Source organism: Sinocyclocheilus rhinocerous, unplaced genomic scaffold (genome assembly GCF_001515625.1).
Source record: "Sinocyclocheilus rhinocerous isolate Xijiao unplaced genomic scaffold, SAMN03320098_v1.1 scaffold612, whole genome shotgun sequence".
NCBI classification, from domain to species: domain Eukaryota; kingdom Metazoa; phylum Chordata; class Actinopteri; order Cypriniformes; family Cyprinidae; genus Sinocyclocheilus; species Sinocyclocheilus rhinocerous.
Genome location: NW_015625585.1, coordinates 696,776 through 720,214, shown reverse-complemented (window position 1 = coordinate 720,214; position 23,439 = coordinate 696,776). Strand labels below are relative to the sequence as shown.

The 23,439-nt window shown below is 36.8% G+C and overlaps 1 protein-coding gene across 1 annotated transcript in view; it reads right to left on the bottom strand.

The window, feature by feature from the left end:
- LOC107754066 (glutamate receptor ionotropic, kainate 5-like) overlaps positions 1-23,439 on the bottom strand; it is an 87,199-nt gene that overhangs the window by 13,920 nt on the left and 49,840 nt on the right. Inside the window, exons 5-17 of the mRNA XM_016570386.1 lie at positions 21,383-21,402; positions 21,119-21,184; positions 19,712-19,877; positions 17,982-18,160; positions 16,758-16,811; positions 12,364-12,513; positions 10,810-10,914; positions 10,045-10,152; positions 8,189-8,392; positions 5,419-5,532; positions 4,590-4,699; positions 4,293-4,466; positions 172-337 (exon numbers count right to left, since the gene is read on the bottom strand). Of these exons, the coding sequence (XP_016425872.1) occupies positions 172-337; positions 4,293-4,466; positions 4,590-4,699; positions 5,419-5,532; positions 8,189-8,392; positions 10,045-10,152; positions 10,810-10,914; positions 12,364-12,513; positions 16,758-16,811; positions 17,982-18,160; positions 19,712-19,877; positions 21,119-21,184; positions 21,383-21,402 (1,616 nt within the window). The remainder of the gene's footprint in view (positions 1-171; positions 338-4,292; positions 4,467-4,589; positions 4,700-5,418; positions 5,533-8,188; positions 8,393-10,044; positions 10,153-10,809; positions 10,915-12,363; positions 12,514-16,757; positions 16,812-17,981; positions 18,161-19,711; positions 19,878-21,118; positions 21,185-21,382; positions 21,403-23,439) is intronic.

Genomic DNA, 23,439 nt, shown 5'->3' with positions numbered 1-23,439 from the left:
TTAGTGAAATTCAGCCGGCAGATTCTATGCGGGCCTGGATGTGAGTCACTATTCCAACTGCTGCCATAAACAGGAAGTGATGCATTATGACATCACATGTGCACACATGGTAGGCCAGTGAAACAAATCACACACACACACATGATTTCACACAAACAAGCACATACGTACCATGAAGAAGGTCATAGTACTTCCTCCTTGAATAGTCCCATACTGGATGTTTGTCTGATCGGCCAAGTCGTCAGCAGATTCGATTGGCACCTCCATCCTCTGGACCGTCAGAAAAGCTGCAAGGTTCGCCGTGTAGGAGGAAATGATGATCAGTGTGAATGCCCACCTGTTTCATACACACAGAAACACATGGTTCAGAAACATGAGTGTGTACATTAGAGACAGATGTTTGCATTAGACATATCTGTGTGCAGATATGCTGACACATATAAACATCATTCAATGAAATACGAAAAACACAGCTGCAATGTCAGCCAGAACAACCTGCTTTGATGAAATGCAAAATAGCAGGCTATAAAAAAAACGATCAATAAACAGTGTTTGCAAACTCTGTGGAATTATCTGTAATGGGAATGAATTAAAGGAGTAGTTCACTTCTAGAATGAAAATTCTGTCATCATTTACGCACACAAACCTGTAGGACAAAAAAATACTATGGAAGTCAATGGTGCCCATCAACTGTTCGGATGCTAACATTTTTCAAAAGATCTTCTTTTGTGTTCAAAAGAAAGAAAGAAAAGGGTGAGTAAATGATGACAGAATTTTCATTCGTGAACTAGGGGAGCACGGGGCATAAAGTAACGCGGGGTTAGTTGTAACACACGTGGTTTGAATATTTCCACACATGCTAGCATAACAAAATTTATGCTATTTACTAGTTGCCATATCAACACTATATAGAGAAAAAACTGCGCCAAAATTCCAAAAAAATATATCCCCGAACATTTATTTTACTATAGTAAAAGTACATTTCTGGCTTTAGTACATTTTTCATCTCAGTTTTTAGTATTCATTTAAAATGAGGCAAATCTGCTATTATTTTAATCTCCAATCTGTTATTGATCAGTTTAGATATATATTTTTTTTTTATGCTTCGCTAACTATCAGAAGACACTAACCAATTTTAAATTCCAGTTGCGCAGATGGGGCACGTTGTAACACTGCGTTACAATGTGCTATTCTTTGACATTAGCAATGTAATTTACACATTATTACGTTAATGTATTTTAATATTTACACTGTAATTATGAAACAAAGCGACGTATTTGTACTAGACAAGTGTAAAATTACTGTGGATAAAAAAATTATACTATGAACCCCATGTGGATTTACACAAACTGAGAAACTCAAAAAGTGTTACATTGTGCCCCGCTCTCCCTTACTCCTTTAATAAAGCATGATGACACATAAAAAAAAAATAAAAATCAAACAAATAAGCCAAAAATATTAACACATTAACCAATAAATTTAGATGTTCCAACCATCCTCATTCCAAAAATGAGGCCATTCCATGTTTAAGTGGGTAAACTGTGTTCTGGAACACTGTTAACCAACTCAACTAGTTCCCCACCAGAGTCAATGAGGTCTACTAGCTCTGACCAGGTTGACCTACTAATATGTGGTCCAGTTGGCCAGCCATCTAAACTTGCTTGGACCAGATAGAAAACAAGCCATGCTTTTAGTCTTGTGCACAAATCATCTGTGTGATATTAGGACCTCAATTTAGGTCCCCACCGTGACACGAGTCCCCATGAGTCTGTGTGTATTCAGGTTTAAGTCCCCACCAGAATAGAAAAACAGGTACACACACACGCACTTTTTTTCAAACAGAATATTTTGGAATATTATAAATGTCTTTACTGTCACTTTTGATCACTTTAATGCATCCTTGCTGCATAAAAGTAATGATTTCTTTAGAAAAAAAAAAGAATGCATTCTTTGTGGTTACGAATGCTGATTTATGTTGTCCAAGTAGGAATTTCCAGTAGGAAGTTGGAGAGCCCTTCCCAACACAAGCATGGAGCTCTTCACCGCAGTGAATCATGGCCAGATGACAGAAAACTCCTGATGTCCTCAGAGAAAGAGCTTTCATGACACCGGTGAAGCATTTGAAACTTTTCTAAAGAGACTGGCCTCCAAAAATACACAAACAGGCAGATTAGTTACTTGTCATTTAATAAAAGCTCTTTATCAAAAATGAAAGTACACCAATTGCAGACACACGTCCCCCAGAGCATCATGGAGTCGCAGCAGAGATAGACACCAGATCTCTGCTTTCTGGGTCACCCCTGTGTGGGATTAGAGTTGCATCTATTGTGTTTATTCACACCACAGATGATTAAACATTCGGCTTCCACTGATCGAATCATTTCAGTTCCATTGTTACTCTTCCTAAAAGTGGTTGTTCAACGTAAATGACCTCAACAGCAAGGCACAGGACAGAAACAGAAGAGATGGAACAGAAGACAGCTTGACTTGATAGCAGAAAGAGCAAAATGAACTGAGAGCTAAAATGAACTGAGAGCTACATGATTCGAGGTGGGAGACTAATCTAGAAATACACAATGTATGTCGGCACACAAAACAAACATGCCCAAACAAGCTTTCAGTAAGTGAGAAAAGACACACTCTTAATGGTCTCTTTACACAGAGAACAGATTTTCAGATGTTAAATTGAAATAATGCATCCCCATTTGTGAAAATCTGCCCTGCAGAACAATTTCACACCAAGTAGGTCATTTTTTGTTTGCTTCGCCAAAAAAACACAAAACAAACTCCTACCAACACATAAGATATGTGCGATTATTCCGTTAGAAGTGCTTGACATGAAATTTTGAAAAATTCAACTTCTTCCAAATATATTTTATTTATGTTTAAACATGTTCTGAGATAAAGAGCTGATCTTGGTGTTGATCAACACTCAAGTAGATTTTGGTAATTTGTATGTGTGGATTTGTGTATTTGTGCTTGCTAACACCAGACAGCAGATTCAGGAAATTCTAACCATTTAAGAATCATATTCTAACATTAGAAAAACTGATTAAAGAGAAACAATACAACATATAATGCTATAATAATCTTCCTTTAAAATGAGGATTGCCTTCTAAAAATCATTATACCTTTTTTTTTTTCATTTAAAATCATTATTATGGGCACAGAAATGTTCCAAAAACTGAATAATCACCCTCAGTGTTATTTTAGTATTATTTATAAACTATTATAGTATTTATTATTATTTTGAATTCGCTTTTAATTGTATTTTATTTAACTTTTTTTAATTTTTACTTTAAGTTTTAGTAATTTATGTGCTTTTATATATAGTACGTAGAAAAAATATATATGTATAGTGCATCTATTTTCTTTTTATATATTTAAAAACATTTTTTTCAGGTAGTTTAATTTTAACATTTCTCATTTTCAAAGTCTAAAGTTTAAGGTATTTTTTTATAAAATCTTTATATTTTATTTTATTTCAAATTAATTTCAGTTACCGAAAATACTTACTAATAGTTTTAGTTTGAAGGTTGGAATACTCTACACAGCGTTTAAAATCTGAACAGATTTTAAAACATTACGGCATCATATACTTACCAACTTTGGAAATAGTCACAGAGGAAAAACTGGCCATAAACGACTGAGGATCGCACACTACCAGACTTTAAAGTCGTTCAGATCACAACACACTCGTGAAACGTGCGCCTTGTTGCTAGGAGACGCTTGACAAATGAAAACAATGTGTGTTCTAACATCGTCTCAAAATATCAAACATGTTTGATCTCCTCAGACTGAATGGAATCATAGTCTGAAGCAAAAAAATGCTTCACTGTAACCATCATACACTACGTGATTTTCTATTAAATCTGTCAACTGGCTCTGACTTTAAGCAACTAGTGTCAACTTCTCCAGACTGTAAAACCTGTAGTGTACTCCAGGCCTTTAGTTAAAAAGCTGTCACCCATATAAGCTTTTGGATCGTGTGTGCAGAACCAGCTGGTGTCGATACTGATATTGCACTCGGTGTGAAGGAGTGTCTTTAATACTCACACACACACACACTTACTGCATGGTCTCTTACACCTCCATGGAAGTGTGAAACATCGCCACACTCACCAAACACCGCTGACACAGCGTGTGGACAGAAGCAGATGGAGGGTTTGGGCCCTGGCGCTGTGGCAGCGGCCGGAGATCGGGTAGATTTAGGTAGATCGGGGCGCATTCCCTTCGACTTACTGCATGGTCTCTTACACCTCCATGGAAGTGTGAAACATCGCCACACTCACCAAACACCGCTGACACAGCGTGTGGACAGAGCCCGGGGCATGATCTCTGAGCCCTGCTGCATGAAACCACCGATTGGAAACCACAGGCTGTTCCCCAGTGTGTACTGATTCTCCAGCAGGTCGCTGCGGTCCCGCCAACACGGGAAGGGATTGTACCACTCGTACGGACTCAGCCTGATGGAGGGAGGGAAACAAACAAACAAAGAAGCAGAGTACTGTTACTTCTGGAAGAACACTGGACTGTGAATATAATGATATTCAAAATAGATGTGTGTGTATTGAGTGACAGTGTGGTACCTGGCAGCCAGGAAGAGCACACAGCTAACGGCCAGATAGGCTAAAAGCATGAATAGCCAGACAGCTGGCGAAAAGGGATCCAAGAAGGAGAAATAACCTGGCTTCCTGCCCTGTAGAAAGCACATAAACAATCCAAACAATGCTTTTACCACTTCTACAGACAGAGACTCTCCAAACAGTTGAAAGCTTTTCCTGATACAATTGCTGTTTGTTGTTGTTCTGTTTAGTGCATGCTTTCATATGAAGAGGTAAAAGTTTGGTTTTGATACGGACAAAATATTATGAACAATTTTTCATGTATTCAATTATGCATTATGCATCAGGCAGGCGCTTGTATCCGAAGCACCTTACAAGCACCTTCTCAGGGAACTGATGCCGTTATACTCGCATCATGGTTTACTGTTTGAGCTACAGGAATGCAAGATTTTCATGCAAGCCAACACACATTTCAGTTCAAACAACTTGTAAAAGTGCATGTAGCATCCTATGACCCCTTTAAATAATAATTCAACCAATACAAAATCTTATGAAAATTCCTCCCTAAGCACCTCATATTATTATAAATGGTATTTAGATGTTTCGTGAGAAAATAATACAAATTAATAATAATATTATTATTATTATTATTATAAATGTTCTTGACAGCTTGTGTGATATTGACCAAAGAATACTATATATCCAAGGATAATATATTAAGTGTTTAAACATTTCTTTTTCTTTTATTAAATGGAACTTTACTGTCTGAGCTATTAGCTGAATTAAATAATTTCCAATATATAAAAACCAATATAGTAAAGTCACAATTCAGTATATTAAAGATGCGTCTTACTATGTGGACGCGGTACAGGATACTGATGCCAAGGTTCATGAAAGGTTTGGAGAAATCGATGACCTTCTCCCTCTCCGATGTGATGGTAAATCCAGCCACTGCCAGATCTGCTTTCTGTAACAAACAGAGAAAAAGAGAGAATTAGCATAACTAGTTTGTTATAGTGCACTCTGATACAACAGCCATTTCTGGTTATACTGACACCCGTTTGAATGCAGCATCACGCAAACGCATTAAAACCAATACTATTGCAGAAATTACATTTGCAAAGATATTCGTCATCCATGATGTCTAATAACAGGGAGTTTGTTGGGATAAAGTAGCACACAGATGACCTCAAACAGACTACTGCAAAAGACATAAAAGTCTATTCTGAATTTCATTTATTTAACACAAAATTAAGTGCTCTATTCATAGATCAGCTTATACAAAAAGCTTTGAAGAAATGGCTGAAGTCTTGCTGTGTAAAATCAGGCATACATGTACTTCCTCTATAATTTGAAACCATTTAAATTGAGCGACTTTCAGTCACCGAAACGTTTTAAAGACTAAATGCACATTAAAACGTATTATAAAAAATGACCTCAAATAAACCTGATGGATTTCCGGTACACCTACAAGTACGCTTCAGGGTTCATACCACACTGAGTTTGACTGAATTTACTCAGTTTTACTGACAGATACTAACTATCAACCCTCTCAGTTGTGGTGATAATTTAGTGATGTTGCTAAGCACTCATTAGCATACCGCTGTGCCAGTTGTAAAATGCTTGACTGGAAATAGGCCTGTGATTTGGTTTCATGTTGTTTGTGCTCCACGTGTGTTCCCACGCTAAACATTGACCTTGGTATCAAGAAGCACTCAAGAAGAAAAGCATTTGACATTATCAGAGCTTCACTCATGAAGACAAGGAGTGGCAGAGAAAAGAAAAGGGATATTTAGCGCAAGGAGAAAGAGCAAAGAGATGGGCAAAGAATTGAAAAGGGGAAAGTCAAGGCTGGACAGCTGGATGGATATGGACAGATAATAAAAGGATGTAAGTGCACTGGAAGAAGCCTGGGTTGATGGAAGAATTCGATATGAGAGTCCTTGGGTAAAAGGAAAGAGATTTATTTATTACAGGGAAGGAGAGAGATAGAAAAACAGGGCTAAAGAGTACAATACAGCCCTAAGAAAACAGAAAGAGCGAGGGGGAGAAATAAAGCGACGGTCCTTGAGAGAAGAAACAGATACAGAATGAGGAATGGTTAAGAACAGAGAGATGGTAAAGACAGGCTTCCAGCGAGGACACAGGGAATATTGTGCCCTTGAGAAATGAAGGGAACACGGGATACGCATGAAAAATAAAGGGGGAAAGCATAAAAAAGCACTAGAGTGAAAGTTCCTGAGGAAGGAAAAGAACAATAATGAATAAAAAAAACCCACTGTGGCATTATTTTGCCCTTTTTCTTTCCTTCCTCGAGGAGGAGGGGGTGACAGTGTTAGAGTAACTAATTAAAAGTAGTGAGGCTACTAACTTAACTGCATTTTTCAGTAGTGTGGCAGTAGATGAACTGTTTCTAAAGAAGTGAAGTTATTTTTTTCAAGGTGCAGTTTAGAAAAAAATGGTATATATTGTTTTCACACTGTACTTCACATAGAGCTTTAGAGCCAAACAAACACTGGAAAATCTGGAGTCTCACAAGTTTCACTTAGTAAATCAGTTCATAAAATAATAATAATAATAATTTGTTTATTATTAATAAGTTTGATGTATAAACACACACACACTATATTATATATACTTTGATGTAATTAACTGCTTTGATCAGAAGCTAATATCTACCTTTGTCAATCTGAACTATTGGAAATCATGAGTAGCTTGTAGTTTGTCAAGTAGAATAGTTTCCCCAACAGTAGGGGCGATCGATATTAGTTTATTCTGCTTAAAAAAACCCAAGTGTACCTCACATATCTCTCAATCTGCTTAATTACTGCCTAATTGATTACTGAGAGATAGCTTTGTAAACCATCAAACGCTGGTGTCAAGCAAGAGCTCAAGTGCGTATCCATGGAGAAAGATGGGCGGTATGTGTGCGCACACAGTTTGCACACACAGTACATCAACAAGTGCCAACTATACACTGGCAGGAACAGCTGTAATGGTATAGTGCCACAGAATAATTAGACTCAGAATTAACTGATTAGTATGTGTGTGTGTTGCCGTATTTCAAAAGGGCTTTGCCGAGACCTGCCCACACTGGGGTTAATAGAATGACATTACTGCCGCCATTATTTTTAGCATTAGTGCGAATAGCACTAATATCACTAATCGTTACTCTAATGGAAACATCAGCTGGCAAAGGTCCAGTGTGGAAATCCAGCTAGCTGCATTCAAACATATGAACATATAAAAGAAATTTTCATAAAAAGCACATTTGTGTTTTAGTTTGGTATAGTCAGGTATATTACATTATTAAACATTTATATATAATGTAAACAAAAAAAAATATTATAAATATATTTTATTATATTCCTGTTGCTGCATTTTCATTAAAGCAATACGCCACAAGGAATGTGCATTTTAACCGGCTTTACTGACGAGATGCGCATGACAATCGCATGCGATTAATTGCACAGCCCTATTTTCAATGGAAATAAAAGCAAATGAAGCCCATTTTATAAAAGCCCAGGAGTTTCATTGAGGGTCAGCGTGGCTGGAAAGTGTCTCCATTTCTACATAATGTGTCCACAGAGCTTAATTACAAACGTGCGAGCAGGCATGCATACCCTGTTGATGAGTTCCCCCACCATGCCAGTCCATGAGCCATTAGGTTCTGGAGCTCCATACAGCCTGTCATCCACCAGCTTGATCCGGAAGGAAAACTTCAGAATGTCTGCCAGCTCCCGCAGCATATCCACACAGAATCCCTCGTACTGATCGTTACCCTGGAAGTCCTGGTAGTGCGCCTTGCGCTTCACATATGGATCTTCCTATAAAACAGGACGAAGGTAACATTTAACGCTCTAATATTCCACTCTCAATTTCTATACAGTGAAGTGCCATAAACTCAATGAAAGGCAATAGCCATGCAGTTTAAGTGGCATTTTGATTGGTGTTAAGCCATGAAATGGCAGTAAAATCCAATGAAACGGTGCTTCTGTGGCCTTGACATGTGAAAGTTCCTTTTTGGCTGCAGCTTCCTGGTTTGAATATATTATATCTTCTACAGTATGATGTCGCCTCTGGATAGCAAACCTGTTTTCTTCATTTTGCAAGCACATGATGCAAATAAGATGGTTAATAATGAAGGGATGACTTGGTATTCCATGTGGTTGTTTTGATTTGTTTTTCCAAAAAAAAACAACAACAAAAAAAAACAGAAGAATTATAAACAGTAAAATATTTTAAAACAATTAGAGTCTGATACAGTTTTTATGTTATTAGGAATTGCTTAAATGTGTTTGTTGCCTGGAAGCAACATTGTATGATAGTGGAATGAATAATGATGCAGTGAAAGTGGATGCTTTCAATGAAGCTTCTATAGAAAATATTGCAACTATCATTATGTTGGTTTTAATTTACATTCCACTTTTTTTTTTATAATTTGACATATTTCAGAGTGAAATGAGAAAAAATGCAATGCAGTTCTCTGTGCTATCCATCTGGAATTGATAGGCTGCTGAGATGTAGGCGTTATATACCAGAATGGAATGAGACTGAAAGCTGGTATAGAAATTATTGCTAAAAACAATGTTAATTAACATCACCTTGGTTAATATCATCCAATAGCTCGAACTAAAAAAATGTGAACTGATGAATTTTCCACAATAAGACTAAGAAAGAGCATTAAGAACGTAAATAAAATCAATTTTGATTTGATGTTGATTTTAACATGACTTTAATAATGCATTCGACAGAACAATGTAGCTTTGCCTAAACACCTACCTTGTGATGGCATGAATGAATTTAGTCTTAAAAGGGATATTTCACTCAAAATTAATAATTTTCATCATTCACTCACCCTCCACTTGTTCGAAATCTGTATGAATTTCTTTTTTATGTTGAACTCAAAAGAAGGTATTTTGATAAATGTTGGTAACCAAACTGTTGATGGTATGGAAGTCAATGGCTACCAGCAACTGTTTGGTTACCAACATTCTTTTTGTGTTGAACTGAAGAAAGAAACTCATACAGGTTTGGAACAACATGAGGGTGAGTAAATGATGACATAATTTTCATGTTTGGGTGAACTATCCCTTTAATTTAATGTTTTGAGATTTTCAAGTTGGAATCTAGTAAGCTCTTACAATCATAAACCCAAGAAACAACATTTTTACACTGTATATGCTCTGTGTAGACAAGCAAGGCTTTTTAATTCTCTCATATCCTCCCTGCTTTAAATAATGCATTACTTTTACAAACATCTATAGAGTCCATAATATCATTTACGATACCTTAATGCACAATTGGGTTTAGAGAGGTGCTCTAAAAAGATTTTGCCTGTTCATGTGCAAGATTTGAATAAGAAAAGCTTGTACGAGTGAGTGCCAAATCTGTAAAACCCCTATAATTCACAATTATCTCTGGTCTGAAATGCTCCTGCCAACAAGGCCAATGGAGTCATATCTGGAGAAGTTCTTACCAGTATCGTGGTGACGATGAGCGTCTTGTTAGCTAAAGTCTCAGATGCGTTGATGTCTAAAGACGTGGAGTTCATAGCCAACGTGTTATTGGAGTACCAGACACCGATCTGCACACGTGAAGTAAAAAAAAAGCTTTATTTTAATAACAAAGACTAAGCACAGTTAGGACTACTTTCATTAACAAATCTTCGCTGAAAGAGCTAAATCATATAAAATCATTTGCAACCCATTTAAAAACATGTCTGATCTCGCAGGGGGGAAACCGGCAGGAATAAACGAGTTGAGCGAATAAGACGAGGGGATGAAGGAGAGATAAAAGAGCATGAAGTGAGGGATCAATACTATGATCAATAAGAGAGGAGTGAAGTGGTGATTACTCCAGCTACCACCCATTCATTAGACCTCACAACCTCTCCCGTGATTCTGGATAAAATCCGGAGTTAGTGTCCATGAAAATGAGTTTATGTGTACCTGTTTTTCTATTCTGGTGGAGACTTAAACCTGAATACACACAGATTCATGGGGACTCATGTCACGGTGGGGACCTAAATTGTGGTCCCCACATGTAGAAAAGCTTATAAATCATACAGAATGAAGTTTTTTGAAAATCTAAAAATGCAGAAAGTTCCCTGTGAGGGGTAGGTTTAGGTGTAGGGTTGGTGTAGGGCAATAGAATATACGGTCTGTACAGTTGAAAAACCATTACGCCTATGGAGAGTCCCCACAAGAATAGCTAACCAGACATGTGTGTGTGTGCACGTTACCTCTTTGTGACCCCCCTTGAATTTCTCAAGAATACGCAGTGTGTAATTGGTCCTCTGGCCTTTGCTGTTAAACTCCACGCGGCCTGTTAGGCCATCATACTCTATCTAAAATGAAAGAGAGGGGATTTAAACCAAGGTTAACAAACAAGAATGACAAATAGCATTAATTTTGACCTACAATATTAAGGTATAGAAATGATGGCGGAGAAAAAGAGAAGAGACAGCCAGAGGACAAACTTTGAGATGATTAAGAAAGTTAAGGTGAAGTGTCACTTCTGCTCCACCGGCATCACCAAATGCAATCGCAAAAGTAATGACTGTTTTCATTATTACTGGCAAGGGAGGTAAACACTTGGAGTTATGGAGACAAACCGAGAATGGCGGACGAGAGGAGGTGCCAAATGGAGTGCTGAAATGATGGAGTGATGGACAAACTGCAAAACAGATGGAGGGACACAATGAATGAAAGAGTGCACTAGACAACACAAACACCATCTAGGATCTCACAGTGTATAATAGCTGCATTAAAATAATAAAATACAAGCAGACCTTCAGACAGGTTGCAATAAACAATGCACATCTGGTGTTAAGGGCACAGTTAATAATTGCTCTGAAACTAATGTCAGTTGTAAAATGACTGTGGCTGGGTTTAATCATCACAGAGGACATAAAAGTCATGCTGCATTGGTCATCATCAGGGCTGTCAATGGACAGGGCAACTAGGAACATTGTCCTGGGCTCCGTGACAAGGGCGGCCCATTAAGCAATCCAGCTACTTGTGAAAAAACGCATTTATTTAAAAAAATTATCATTAACTTGTATAAATAAAAAGATGTTTTGTGGTTGTAGTAGCATAGCCTATGAGGCCTGTGAAATCAATTCAGCAAGATTCTAAATGAACTTGAATTATATTATAATAATTTTATTAGAATTTTGTGTCATTCAATTTAATTATTCATTTTATATATTTAATTTGATACTGTATATATATAAGTTGGTACATTTGCTGTTGTTATTGCCATTTTCTGCATAGTTTCACAGTGTTTTCTGCATAGTTTCACAGTGCTGAACTGTGCTAAATGTTTCTTGATGATGTTAAATGATGCTCAGCGACACTTAATGCACAATAATGCATTAGCCAAGGGTTAGATTGAAAAGCAGCCGTCATAAACTCTCTGCATCTTGTTTATCGACGCCAAGGGGCCGCTGCAAAGATTATGAAGATTTTTTTTTTTTTTTTCATAACATGCACTGATGAACTGTGCGCAACGAGACTGGGAACTAATGTTGAGAAAGTAAATAAGGTCAATTTCAATTTCATGTTGACTTTAACAGAGCCTATAAAAGCCAATAAGCAGCGGCAAGTGGAATCACATCAACATAAAAACCAGATTAAAACAAGGACACTGATGATTAGGCTTCTAAAGCTCATCAGAGACGACACAAGCATCAAAGTGACATACAGTAACAAAAGCTGTAAAGACTAAACACTAAAGTCATCAAATGCAGCAGTCAGAAAATGGCTGCCAACGGGGTAGCCATGGTGACACATACCATGCGCAGATAGTTCATGAGACTTGTGCCGTGCTGCCAGATGAGTGAAGACGTGCAACTCAGAGGCTTCACTCCGATCTCCTGACTGCGGTTCAGTTCTCGCACCGCTCCGACCACCACATGCACTGCGTCGAACGTTTTTCGAACAACCTAGCATGAGAGCCTGTTCTAGTACACCCCCGAAACAAAATCAAGACTTTGTAAAAGAGCATAATAGGACCTCTTTAAATTCTTCAACAAAAAGCAACGCATCTATTTCAGTACAGCACATTTTTTTTCTACACTCCAAACCCCTTCAAACCTCCTAGTTTTTCCATATGTGAATAAAAAATCAATTCGTGTTTTATTCTTGCCTTTAAAAGCCCCCTAAACGACAATTCAACATTTTTTTTACTGTCATAAACAATTCTATGTTTCCTACTAATGTAGACTTGACCTAAAATAAAGCTTAACAAAGGTCATTTCTTGATAGCCACAAAAATGCACATAGTAGGTAATTGAGTTTAATTGCCCAAAGAGAGAGAGAGAGAGAGAGAGAGAGAGAGAGAGACCAAAGTACTGTGGACATACAATGCTGTGGTTTTGCCATTGAGAAATAGTTTAATTAAACCTATAATTAACAACTACAAAAGAGCAAATTTTTGGTATTGTGTTAAATGAACACTTTTTAGGTCGCCATCAGGGGCGCTGACACACGAGTCTGTCTTGGTGCGCATGCACAGTCCTTTCCTCATTACCGAAAACAGGCGCGATGTTCCTTTACTTACAGCGGTTCCGCGATACAGGCGAGTGTTTAACAGTTAAAGTATAAAATACTCAGGGTTCTCTCACAGTATTTCAGTATTTTCTCACAGTAAACCGTCATTTTTGTCAAACAGTTAACAAGTACTGCAAGGCAGCCCAGTTTGGCCGCTGTTTTATCATCCCGTTAGCGTGAGCTGAGGTGAGTTTACTAGAATATTCTTTAACGCCTTGTCAACACTGCTTTAACGCTATAAATATTTAAATATTCATTTTAAGGATAAAAACTCGGTGTGTGTATTATTTAAAAGTATTATTAATATAGTAAAAGTGCTGTAATAGTTTGCCTATTGGAGAGAATATAGTTAATATTTTATTTATTGACGTTTAGTAGGCTATCATATAGGCTACTGGTGAAAATATGAGAACGGAATCATTGAATTTGAATAACTTGTGGTTTTAGACCATTAACACTGCAACACAGTAAAGCTAAGTAGTAAGAGCTCTTAAAAGTAAAAGGGAAACATATGTTTGACTTATTTGCAATGCCATCACTGCATTCATCCAGAGATTTGTCTTATCTTGGCTTATAATGATGTAGTGTGACTTCAACCCTCTGAGATTGCAAACTTAAACATAGGTTTAATTTGAAGTAAAATCAAACAAAATTTTCAACCACTTTATTCATAATAAACTTTAATTACCAATTTAAATACTAATATACTGATTTGAAATCTCTGAAAATCTGGATAGAAATGACAGAAATGGATGCAAGTGACACTCAACATAATAAAACCATTTTTACAGTGCATACTACAGTATAAAACTATATTACACATGTTTAGCGATTTCATTAATGTGTGTAGAGCAGCACGATTCTGGATAAATTGAGAATCATGATTTTTTTTTGTCTCAAATAGAGATCAGGATTCTCCCACGATTCTGAACTAAACAAAATAATAGGTGGCAAAATATTATTGCTGAAGTCTATTTAAAAGTGTTTAATTAATTTGAATGAAGTATTAACCATTTTAATATACACTACCAGTCAAAAGATTTTGAAAAGTAAGATTTTTAATGTTTTTTACAGAATTCTCTTCTGCTCACCAAGCCTGCATTTATTTGATACAAAATAGTTTTTTTTTTCGGGGGGGGGGGGTTATATAAATTAATACTTTTATTTAGAAAGGATCCTTTAAATTTATCAAAAGTGATGATAAATACATTTATAATGTTACAAAAGATTTCTATTTCAGATGCTTTGATGTTTCAGATGTTGCTTTGAAATCACAGGAATAAATTACATTTTAAAAATCTATTCAAATAGAAAGTTATTTTAAATAGTAAAAATATTTCAAAATGTTACTGTTTTTGCTGTACTTTGGATCAAATAAATGCAGGCTTGGTGAGCAGAAGAGAATTCTTTAAAAAAAAACATTAAAAATCTTACGGTTCAAAAACTTTTGGCTGGTAGTGTAATATGTATTTAAAATATAATATAATACACCAATTTAATATTAAAATTATGAAAAAGTTGTTTGAATCAATGATTTAACGACTCACTCATAAACCTACTGGTTGAATCAGCGTTTTTGAACGACTCTCTTGAATAAATGATTCATTCAATTATACATTTTTAAGTCACTTTTCACAATAATTAAACAATGCAATCGACACAAATGTTATGTGGCAGTTACTTTCAAACGCGGATTTGCTCTATTTTGGTCGCGCTACCATAGACATCAATGTTTATATCTGAATTATAAACTTTCATCCCAGTATTTCTGTGATAATATGAATGGCTGTATGACTAAGGTTTAATAGACACGGGAGAATCGTTGTCATTTAGAAATGAGATCGTGTAGTTGTCTGAATCGAGATCGCGATCTTTTAACGATTAATCGTGCATCTCTAAATGTGTGCTTAACTCAAATGCAATATTTACATATCATTCTGAAAAGGTCTATGGGTTTTTAAAATAGCTATATTTGCCTGGCCAGTTAGAGTTTTTGCAAATACCGCTGCTCCCTACGGGATTGGGAAAGCCCTCATCCATAAATAAACAGTAATTTACTGAAGGCAATATTCAACCCAGCTAGAATTTCACTCAACGTAAGTGGTGCCCACTGGGAACGTTCAAGGAAAACATTAAAAATTGGCTCAAATTATTTTAGAAAAGGCATTATTTTAGCTGTCCTTGAGTATCAAGCCTTTCATCTTGTCTATCAAATCAATCAGCTCTTGTGCTTTGTTATTTACTGGCAAGTGGATAATCTCAAGAGGTACAGTAGGCAGCGAGTTTGTCAATGGTAAAGTCGACAAAGACTTTTTTCTATAGTCGTGTAGCAGCAGTAGGAAAGCTATTGGTGAATCCATCACTTGGTGCCCGAGCATAGCAGCTTTTAGATTATTTATCACAAACCGCTGCCATCTATATGGCAGCTGAAGGAGGATCCAACTCCACCTACTGTATAAAGACACCCATTCTGTTATTCATAAAGAGCTTCCCAATATGTCTACATACTGTATATTGATCCCCAAGAAGATTCCCAACACTTTAAGACCTTCTAGAGTTCAGGTGCATTTCAAGCGAAGCCGCATGTTCTTGTTCTGTCATTGACCCCTTCAGTAGCATTAGGCCTTTTGATTCCTCCTGAGGATGCTTGACGTAGAGTTTATGAATGGAGGTATGACAGATAACGTTACTGCCTTTGAAGGGCTTGATAAGTATCTTTCATCTTCCCTCTGCTCTCAATTAGATTCCTGACTATGTGAAACTGACAAGAAAATGACCTCATTCAATACGCAGACTTAATTTTAGAGACTGCTACTGAAAGCGATCACTCAACAGCCACCAAAGAATCTAGTATGCATTTGCAGTATTGCCTGGAGGTTGTCTGCATTTGTCCCTGTTCTGAGGAAAAAGCTTGCCAAAGTCATATTAATAAAAGACTAAGCTTGAATTTGAAAGCTCAAATGAGAGGTTTTAAGATAGAGAGGAAAAAAAGAAATAGACTGAATTTCATTTTAATCACACTTAATAAAAAATGTACATAGACATTTCATTATGATGCCATAATGATACTTAAAAATGGTGCATTACTAAATGAAACATTCACAATAAAATGTAATTCAGCTCATCTTCTTTCATACTCCTGTTCGTGTATCTTTAGACTTTTTTCGTTGGCACACTCTCAGCTAAATTGCTGCCTTCCTGCAGAGTGAGCTCTGGCTCCCTCCCAAATCCAGAAAGAAATAAAAAATGCAAGTTAAACATCTGTAATCTCCAAATGTTTTAAATATGAAATATTTGCCGTTTACTGAGACCATAAGAACCAATATGTTTGGACAGTCTCAAATCTTATCTTCCATGATTCAATTTGCCTCTCAAGGTCAAATGCTTTAGCTACTTCACTTTAACTTGTAACAGTCGTATTCAAATCCTGAGCTCACAACAGAAGCATATGCGACCTCAAAACAATGACATAATCAACCTCATCCACGATGATGATGATAAACGGCATGCATGCGCGCTGTGCATCAGTGATGAGCTGGTCAATGGCCAAGCCTGCAGTCGCTGTTACTGGATGAAAGTGGGTTAAGGGGAGAATGGGTAGTGTGTCATTGGTCAAAGTGAAAAAAAGGTTGTTTACCATTGTGGTGAGGATGTACTTGTAGAAGGCTGACATCATGCCTAATTCTGAGGCCTAGAGACAGGGAGAAATAGCAAGAGATATGCTGTAGCTATATCAGAAATCTAATCATAAGTCAAACTATTGTACATTGGCACAGTTGAGTCATGTCAGATCTGTTTTTCAGTTGTGTTGAATATAAAAGTCTGAAAAAACAAATCAGGTATTTAAAATCCCTTTTAAACTAAATTTAAGTACCGTATTGACCCGAATATAAGACAATGTTTTTTTCTTGGAAATACATCTGAAAAAACGAGATCGTCTTATATTCAGGGTCTAGCCTTTGACATGTCAATAATACACCCACAACAATAGGTGGTGCCAAATACGCATAAAATTAGTGTGCCATGAAATACGTAATGTAATGCGTGTTGTAAAGATCGCGAGTAAAAACTAAAGAAGCAGAAAACCTTACAGCTGCATGAGTCGTGCCTGTCAGGTTAGCCTGCTGGGACCAAACTCCCTTTGTGATTTTAAAACGTAAGACAGTACCCAGATTTGAAGACTACAGTAAGATTTAACTTCTACTGTTAATAAGATTTTGGTAGGCTAGTATTAGATGGATAGCCTAAATGTCCTAATTCAGATGGGCTACCTGTTTTTTTTTTTTTTAATGGTATATCAAAAAGGGTATTTTTTTTAAATGTGATTGTTGGTACATTTTACCGGTTTTTACCATACTTTCAAAAATTAAAATAGGAAAAATATGCAATATTTGTAGAAATAATTTGCAAAATAATTGAAGACAAAGTGTGTTTTACTGAGAAAAAACAAGATTTGGTTTTAAAAAAGCCTTTTTCCAAAAGGTACATCTGGAAAAAGGGGGGTCGTCTTATAATCAGGGTCGTCTTATATTCGGGCCAATACGGTATTTTGGAAAATGTAAGTCAAGGATAAAAGTTATGACATAAAATAATCATTATTACATTAAAATTACATATGATATATACTGTAAATATTCTAGTTTTTTTCACTTAAACTCATCAAATTGTATTTAAAAACATTGAGATAAAAGAAAATATTATTATATATACTGTAAATATCCAAGATTTTCTTTCACTTAAACTCATCAAATTGTATTTAAAAAGAAATGGAAAAAAAAATTAATAATACAGAAAAAGATCAAAATATAATAATCTTTGTCAGTGGCCTCTGACTTTTGGACCCCTATATGAGCACACATACCTTCTTTAATATTAGTATTGACACTGATGCATTGGCATCAATGATAATAGTCGCAACTTTGTCGTCACGGATTTCCTTCAGCAGGGGGGTGGGGTCCAAATTTTCATCAAGCATTCTGACTGAGAGTGTTTCCCGGGATATAAGGAAGTGACGCACAAGCTCCTCCAATCGCAGCAGGCCTGAGATGTAGCATAAAATTCCAAATCATTATTCGACTATAAAAACAGTGTCAATGTATATTCCTGGGCATTTGTGAAAAATTAGTAAAACTCTCATAAAAATTATTAGAATTCTTTTACAATGACTGCATATCAGAATGGGCATTCAGCAAAAATATGTCATGTTGTGATTAAAATAAATGTCATGTAACCATTTAAAAACTTTTAACAACTTTCATAAACTGTCAATTGCAGTAAACCTTACCTTTCTTTCCACCCTGCTCCTCCGTATTAAAGTCAGTGACTATCAAATTAAGTGACTTTGAGAGCCAATAAAGTTAATTCCGTATGTACATAAATTTGTGCCCTAGCCACCGCAAAATCCATATGGTGACTCCATTGATTTTGGACAGCAGTCAACAAGATGCACGGCTAACGATAACAGCAAGGTGAAGTGATGAAAGAGTGCTTTCTCAAAAAAACTAAAAAAACTAACTCTGTGTGGTGGTATCCATGCTCTCTCGTACATCCACATCGGTAAAGAACCAATGTGTAGATGAGCACATCTATGCATGCTAATGCACGCAGAGAACTCAAACACATCTAACTCTGCACAAACTTAACCACCTGCATCTTAAACAGACAAATGCTCGCTTACACATTAACATGAGCACAGACTGTGATGATTATATGGAAAAGGATGGGATAAGTGCAGATATGCAAATAGCAGTAAACAGTGGTGCATAAAACCAAAGCACCATTACCCAGACCATACCAATCAAGCGAGAGCTGCTCACATCAGCAAGTCACGAGAGATCAACTTGCAGTCAGCATTGTAATGGCTCACATATGTTTCACTCTAGTGCGCTAACTACTTCTCATTAAGCTGAGTCAACAAATTTGTCTGCATGTTGACACAATCCTCAAAGTGATGTCCTGTATATCTGAATCTGAATAGCACTTTTCTTCTGACATCTGACATCACCTGAAAGCCAGATGTGCTTTTTAATTAAACATTTTTCCAGTCCCTTCAACCGTGACTATAGTTTAACAGTTAAACATATGGTAAAATCCCATCCTATTGGTTTTATTTTGACCTTTATTCTACTTTTATCCTTTATATACTTTATTCAGTTTTTTTTAGATGAATAGAAAATGTTGCAAACCAAATTTGGACTCACGCTGCTCATATTTACACTATGAACTAATGCATGTGTGCTAACTGCTAATCCACAGCACCAACATGTTTCGTGAATAGAATGCAATTTTTATCACCACAATACAGAAAAATTAATCCACATGTATAAAGCTGATAAAAGGTTTAATCTTATAAAAATATGTAATTTGCTGAAGCAGTGGCACCGATGTTAATAACATCATATAATAGGCACAGAGCCTAAGGATAATGCACTTACGTTAAAGATAAAATGAATTGCAGTGTGAATTGGCTACTGTGAAATGAATTCTAAAGGGTGATGCGAACAGTGAATGGTTCAGTGTGATCTATAACAGCAGAATGAAAGAATGGCCAGTTCTTAGTTGACTGTGTCGGCGCTTTCCCTGCAGACTTACACTCTGCTTTGGCACAAATCAAGCTGGCCGTCGGATAACTGAAAGAGCGCAGGATGGCAACAATGGCCAAGCTTAAGTCCTCGTTGCTAGGATACAGCGTCACTGAGGCAAAGCGCAGATATGGCAAGCGTGGAGTCTCCTCTGGACCAATCTTGATGTGAGGGATCTGGGAGGAACAGACGATAGAAGAATAGATTGTGGGATTGACCAACATGGGGTTTTCAATGGCTGATGCCAATATCTAAAGCAGCGGTTTTCAATCTTGGTCCTGGAGACCGACAGCACTGCACATTTTGTGCGTCTCTCTTAGTTAACACACCTGATTCAGAACATCAGCTGGTTAAAAAGGAGCTCTGTGAACTAAACTGAGCATGTCAGGTATAAAAAAGAGCCATACAAAATGCGCAGAACCTAAAAGGTTCAGGGTTTCCACAAACATATTAAGCAGCACAACTGTTTTCAACATTTGATCAAAATAAAATGTTTCTTAAGCAGCAAATCGGCATATTAGAATGATTTCTGAAGGATCATGTGACATGAAAATTCAGATTTGCATCACAGAAATAAATGACATTTTAAAATAGAAAAAAAAAAAATGTTAATTTCTAATAAGATTTCACACCATTAAATTTTCTACCAGCTACATTGAGCATAAGAGTCTTACTTCCAAAAAACACCATGAAATGTGAATCTATGATTGTTTTGAAAGTAGCAGATACTTTTATATACCGATGATCCTTTGTATTTAGCAAAAAATAGAAAAATAAACAATTATAATCATGTTACAAACTACCATTTCTATCATGATTAAAATTCTAAGCAATTCATAACTGCAGTTTTTTTTAAAGCGGTTTAACTAGACTTTAGACTTTGAATGTTGTCTTAAAGACTTTTTAAAAGTTTAACAAATAGTTTAAAAAGTCTTGAGGCTTGAAGAATTTATAGGCCTTATAGGCTTTTTCTTTGAAACTCTGCCTAAAAAGCCAGCATTGTTTTATTTATTTATTTCCAGGTTTAAATTTTATTGAATTTTTAGTGGTATTAAAAGTGCGTGTGTATGAATATAATACGATTTAATAACAATACATTAGGTGTACAGAAAAAGAAAAAAATTAAATGCACATTCATTTTACACAATATTAAATTGTTAATTGCCTGAGTGAGCACCAAAACGGCCAGATATCGGCCAATTAATCATCCTGGCTGATATATCACTCTATCTCTAACCATGAGGAAGGAGAAGAGAGAGAAAATATGGGAAATTAGGTCAGAGGGGGAGATGCTTTTCAAGCAGCAAAGCAAAGGCACGCAGGAAATAATGGCCTGTGGCTGAGGAGCAGTGCAAATTTATCATTTCAGGAAATGCTCTCACAGACACATACGAAACGCACTTCCTTTCATTCTCACCTCTTTTTCCCCACATATATGACTGACGGTGGATCCGGAAGCGGGACTAGAGGCAGGACCAATGGACTACTTTTGTAGATAATTCAGCATTAAATCTTGCCAATAGTTAATTTACTTCCAGTTAAAAAATAAATATATATATATATAAAATATAATATAATATTATATATTGCGTCAGGTAGTTCTTTGCCTCCACGTCGTGCATTAAAGCTAGCCATACATTATCCCGCTTATACCATGGTCATTTGCGTGTGTCTGAATTACCCGTGTCTGCGTTTCTCTCTCTACAAACAATGAAGCTGTGAGTTTAATTACTTCAAAAACAAAGATTTTACTCCCTCTTTGCTGATGAATATAATGTAGAGATCCAGTATGTAAGCTATTTTATTAATAAAAGTCTCCGGGCAACAAGTTTCTGTGCTCCTGAATGTTTCTGTTTGTGCGCAGCACGATCTCTGATCTCTCTCTCTGTCTGTCTCTGTGCGAGTGATTTGTGTGGTGTGTGTGCGTCAATGAAGCGCGGATTTAGAACGCCGTTGCCCAGCATTCATATGGCGAATCTCCGCTCTCTACCCAACAAAACGGACGAGACAGCGCGCTACATCTGCCGGGCTTTCAGCTGTGTAGAGCGGACCGCGACGCAGAATCAACGGGGAAATCACGCGGCGGCGGGACATGTTTTTACATCAACGAAAGGTGGTGTACAGATGTTACAGCGTTAAAGAAAATATGTTTTTCCGATCTAGAAGCGCTTTTCATTAACTGTAAGCCGTTAATGAAACGGCTTACAGTTCCCGCGTCCGTTCGACGCGGGAGTTTCACTCGTTCATTCTCGTGAGTATTTACTTTCCTCCGGAAGCGCACGTGAGCTCAGCTTTACAGAAACTCGCTGATCTGATCACAGAGACAGAGCAACAACACCCGGACTCTGTTTTAATCATTCTCGGGGACTTTAATAAAGCAAATCTCTCCCGTGAACTGCCAAAATACAGACAGCACATCACATGTCCCACCAGAGACAGTAATATACTGGACCATTGTTACTCCACAATAAAGGATGCATATCAGAATCAGAATCAGAATCAGAAGAGCTTTATTACCAAGTATGTTTACACACACAAGGATATCGCTCGGTCCCCAGAGCAGCTTTGGGGCTCTGTCTGACCACTGCCTGGTTCATCTTATACCGACTTACAGGCGTAAACTTAAATCTGCTAAACCTGTAGTAAAGTCTGTAAAGAGATGGACCAACGAAACAGAGCAGGCATTGCAAGCCTGTTTCGACTGCACTGATTGGAGTGTTTTTGAAGTAGCCACCAACGATCTGGACGAGCTCACGGAATCTGTAACATCATATATCAGTTTCTGTGAAGACATGTGCATCCCTACCAGGACTCATTTAACATTCAATAATGATAAGCCATGGTTTACGGTCAGTGTGGATATTGTGGATGAGTTCTTCTGTGTCATCACGTTCTTTTAGTTCTACAGCTTCAGTTTCGGAACTTTCATGCTTAGTAACACATACAGCTGTTCCCTCACCACAGTGCAATAGTGAAAAAAGACCCCTTACAAACAGTGTCGCGTTCCGAACGTTGTTTAAGCGACATACACCGGTATTGCGGTATTTTAAAAATTCATATCATAACAAAAATAAACACCGGTATTCGGTATGAACCGGTATACCGCCCAGCACTAACAGTGAATAAACTGACTTGGAACTACCTGTGCATTAAACGGTTTTAATGCATGCCAGCCAATCAGAATTGAGTATTCAGACAAACCATGGTATAAAAGCAAATGACAATGCCAATCCAAACTTGACTTTCAACCTTGACTTTCCATTCAAAAAGCATCCTCTAACATGCCCAGTTTTAATAATTCAAATTCTGACAAATATATATTTAAAAAAGGCATTGTTTTAGACTACTGTTTTAGGTACTTCATAAAATCTTAAAATTTTATTTTCATTAACAATAATGGAAAAATGTATAATACATATAATATAATACAGCAAATAAAAATATATTTAAAGGGGTCATATGATGTTGCTAAAAAGAAAATTATTTTGTGTATTTGGTGTAATGAAATGTGTTTATGCGGTTTAAGGTTCAAAAAACACATTATTTTCCACATACTGTACATTATTGTTTCTCCTCTATGCCCCGCCTTTCTGAAACGCGTAAATTTTTACAAAGCTCATCGGTCTGAAAAGCGAGGTGTGCTCTGATTGGCCAGCTATCCAGTGTGTTGTGATTGGCCGAATGCCTCAAGCGTGAGACGGAAATGTTACGCCACTTACCATACTGTGATGCCCTGTC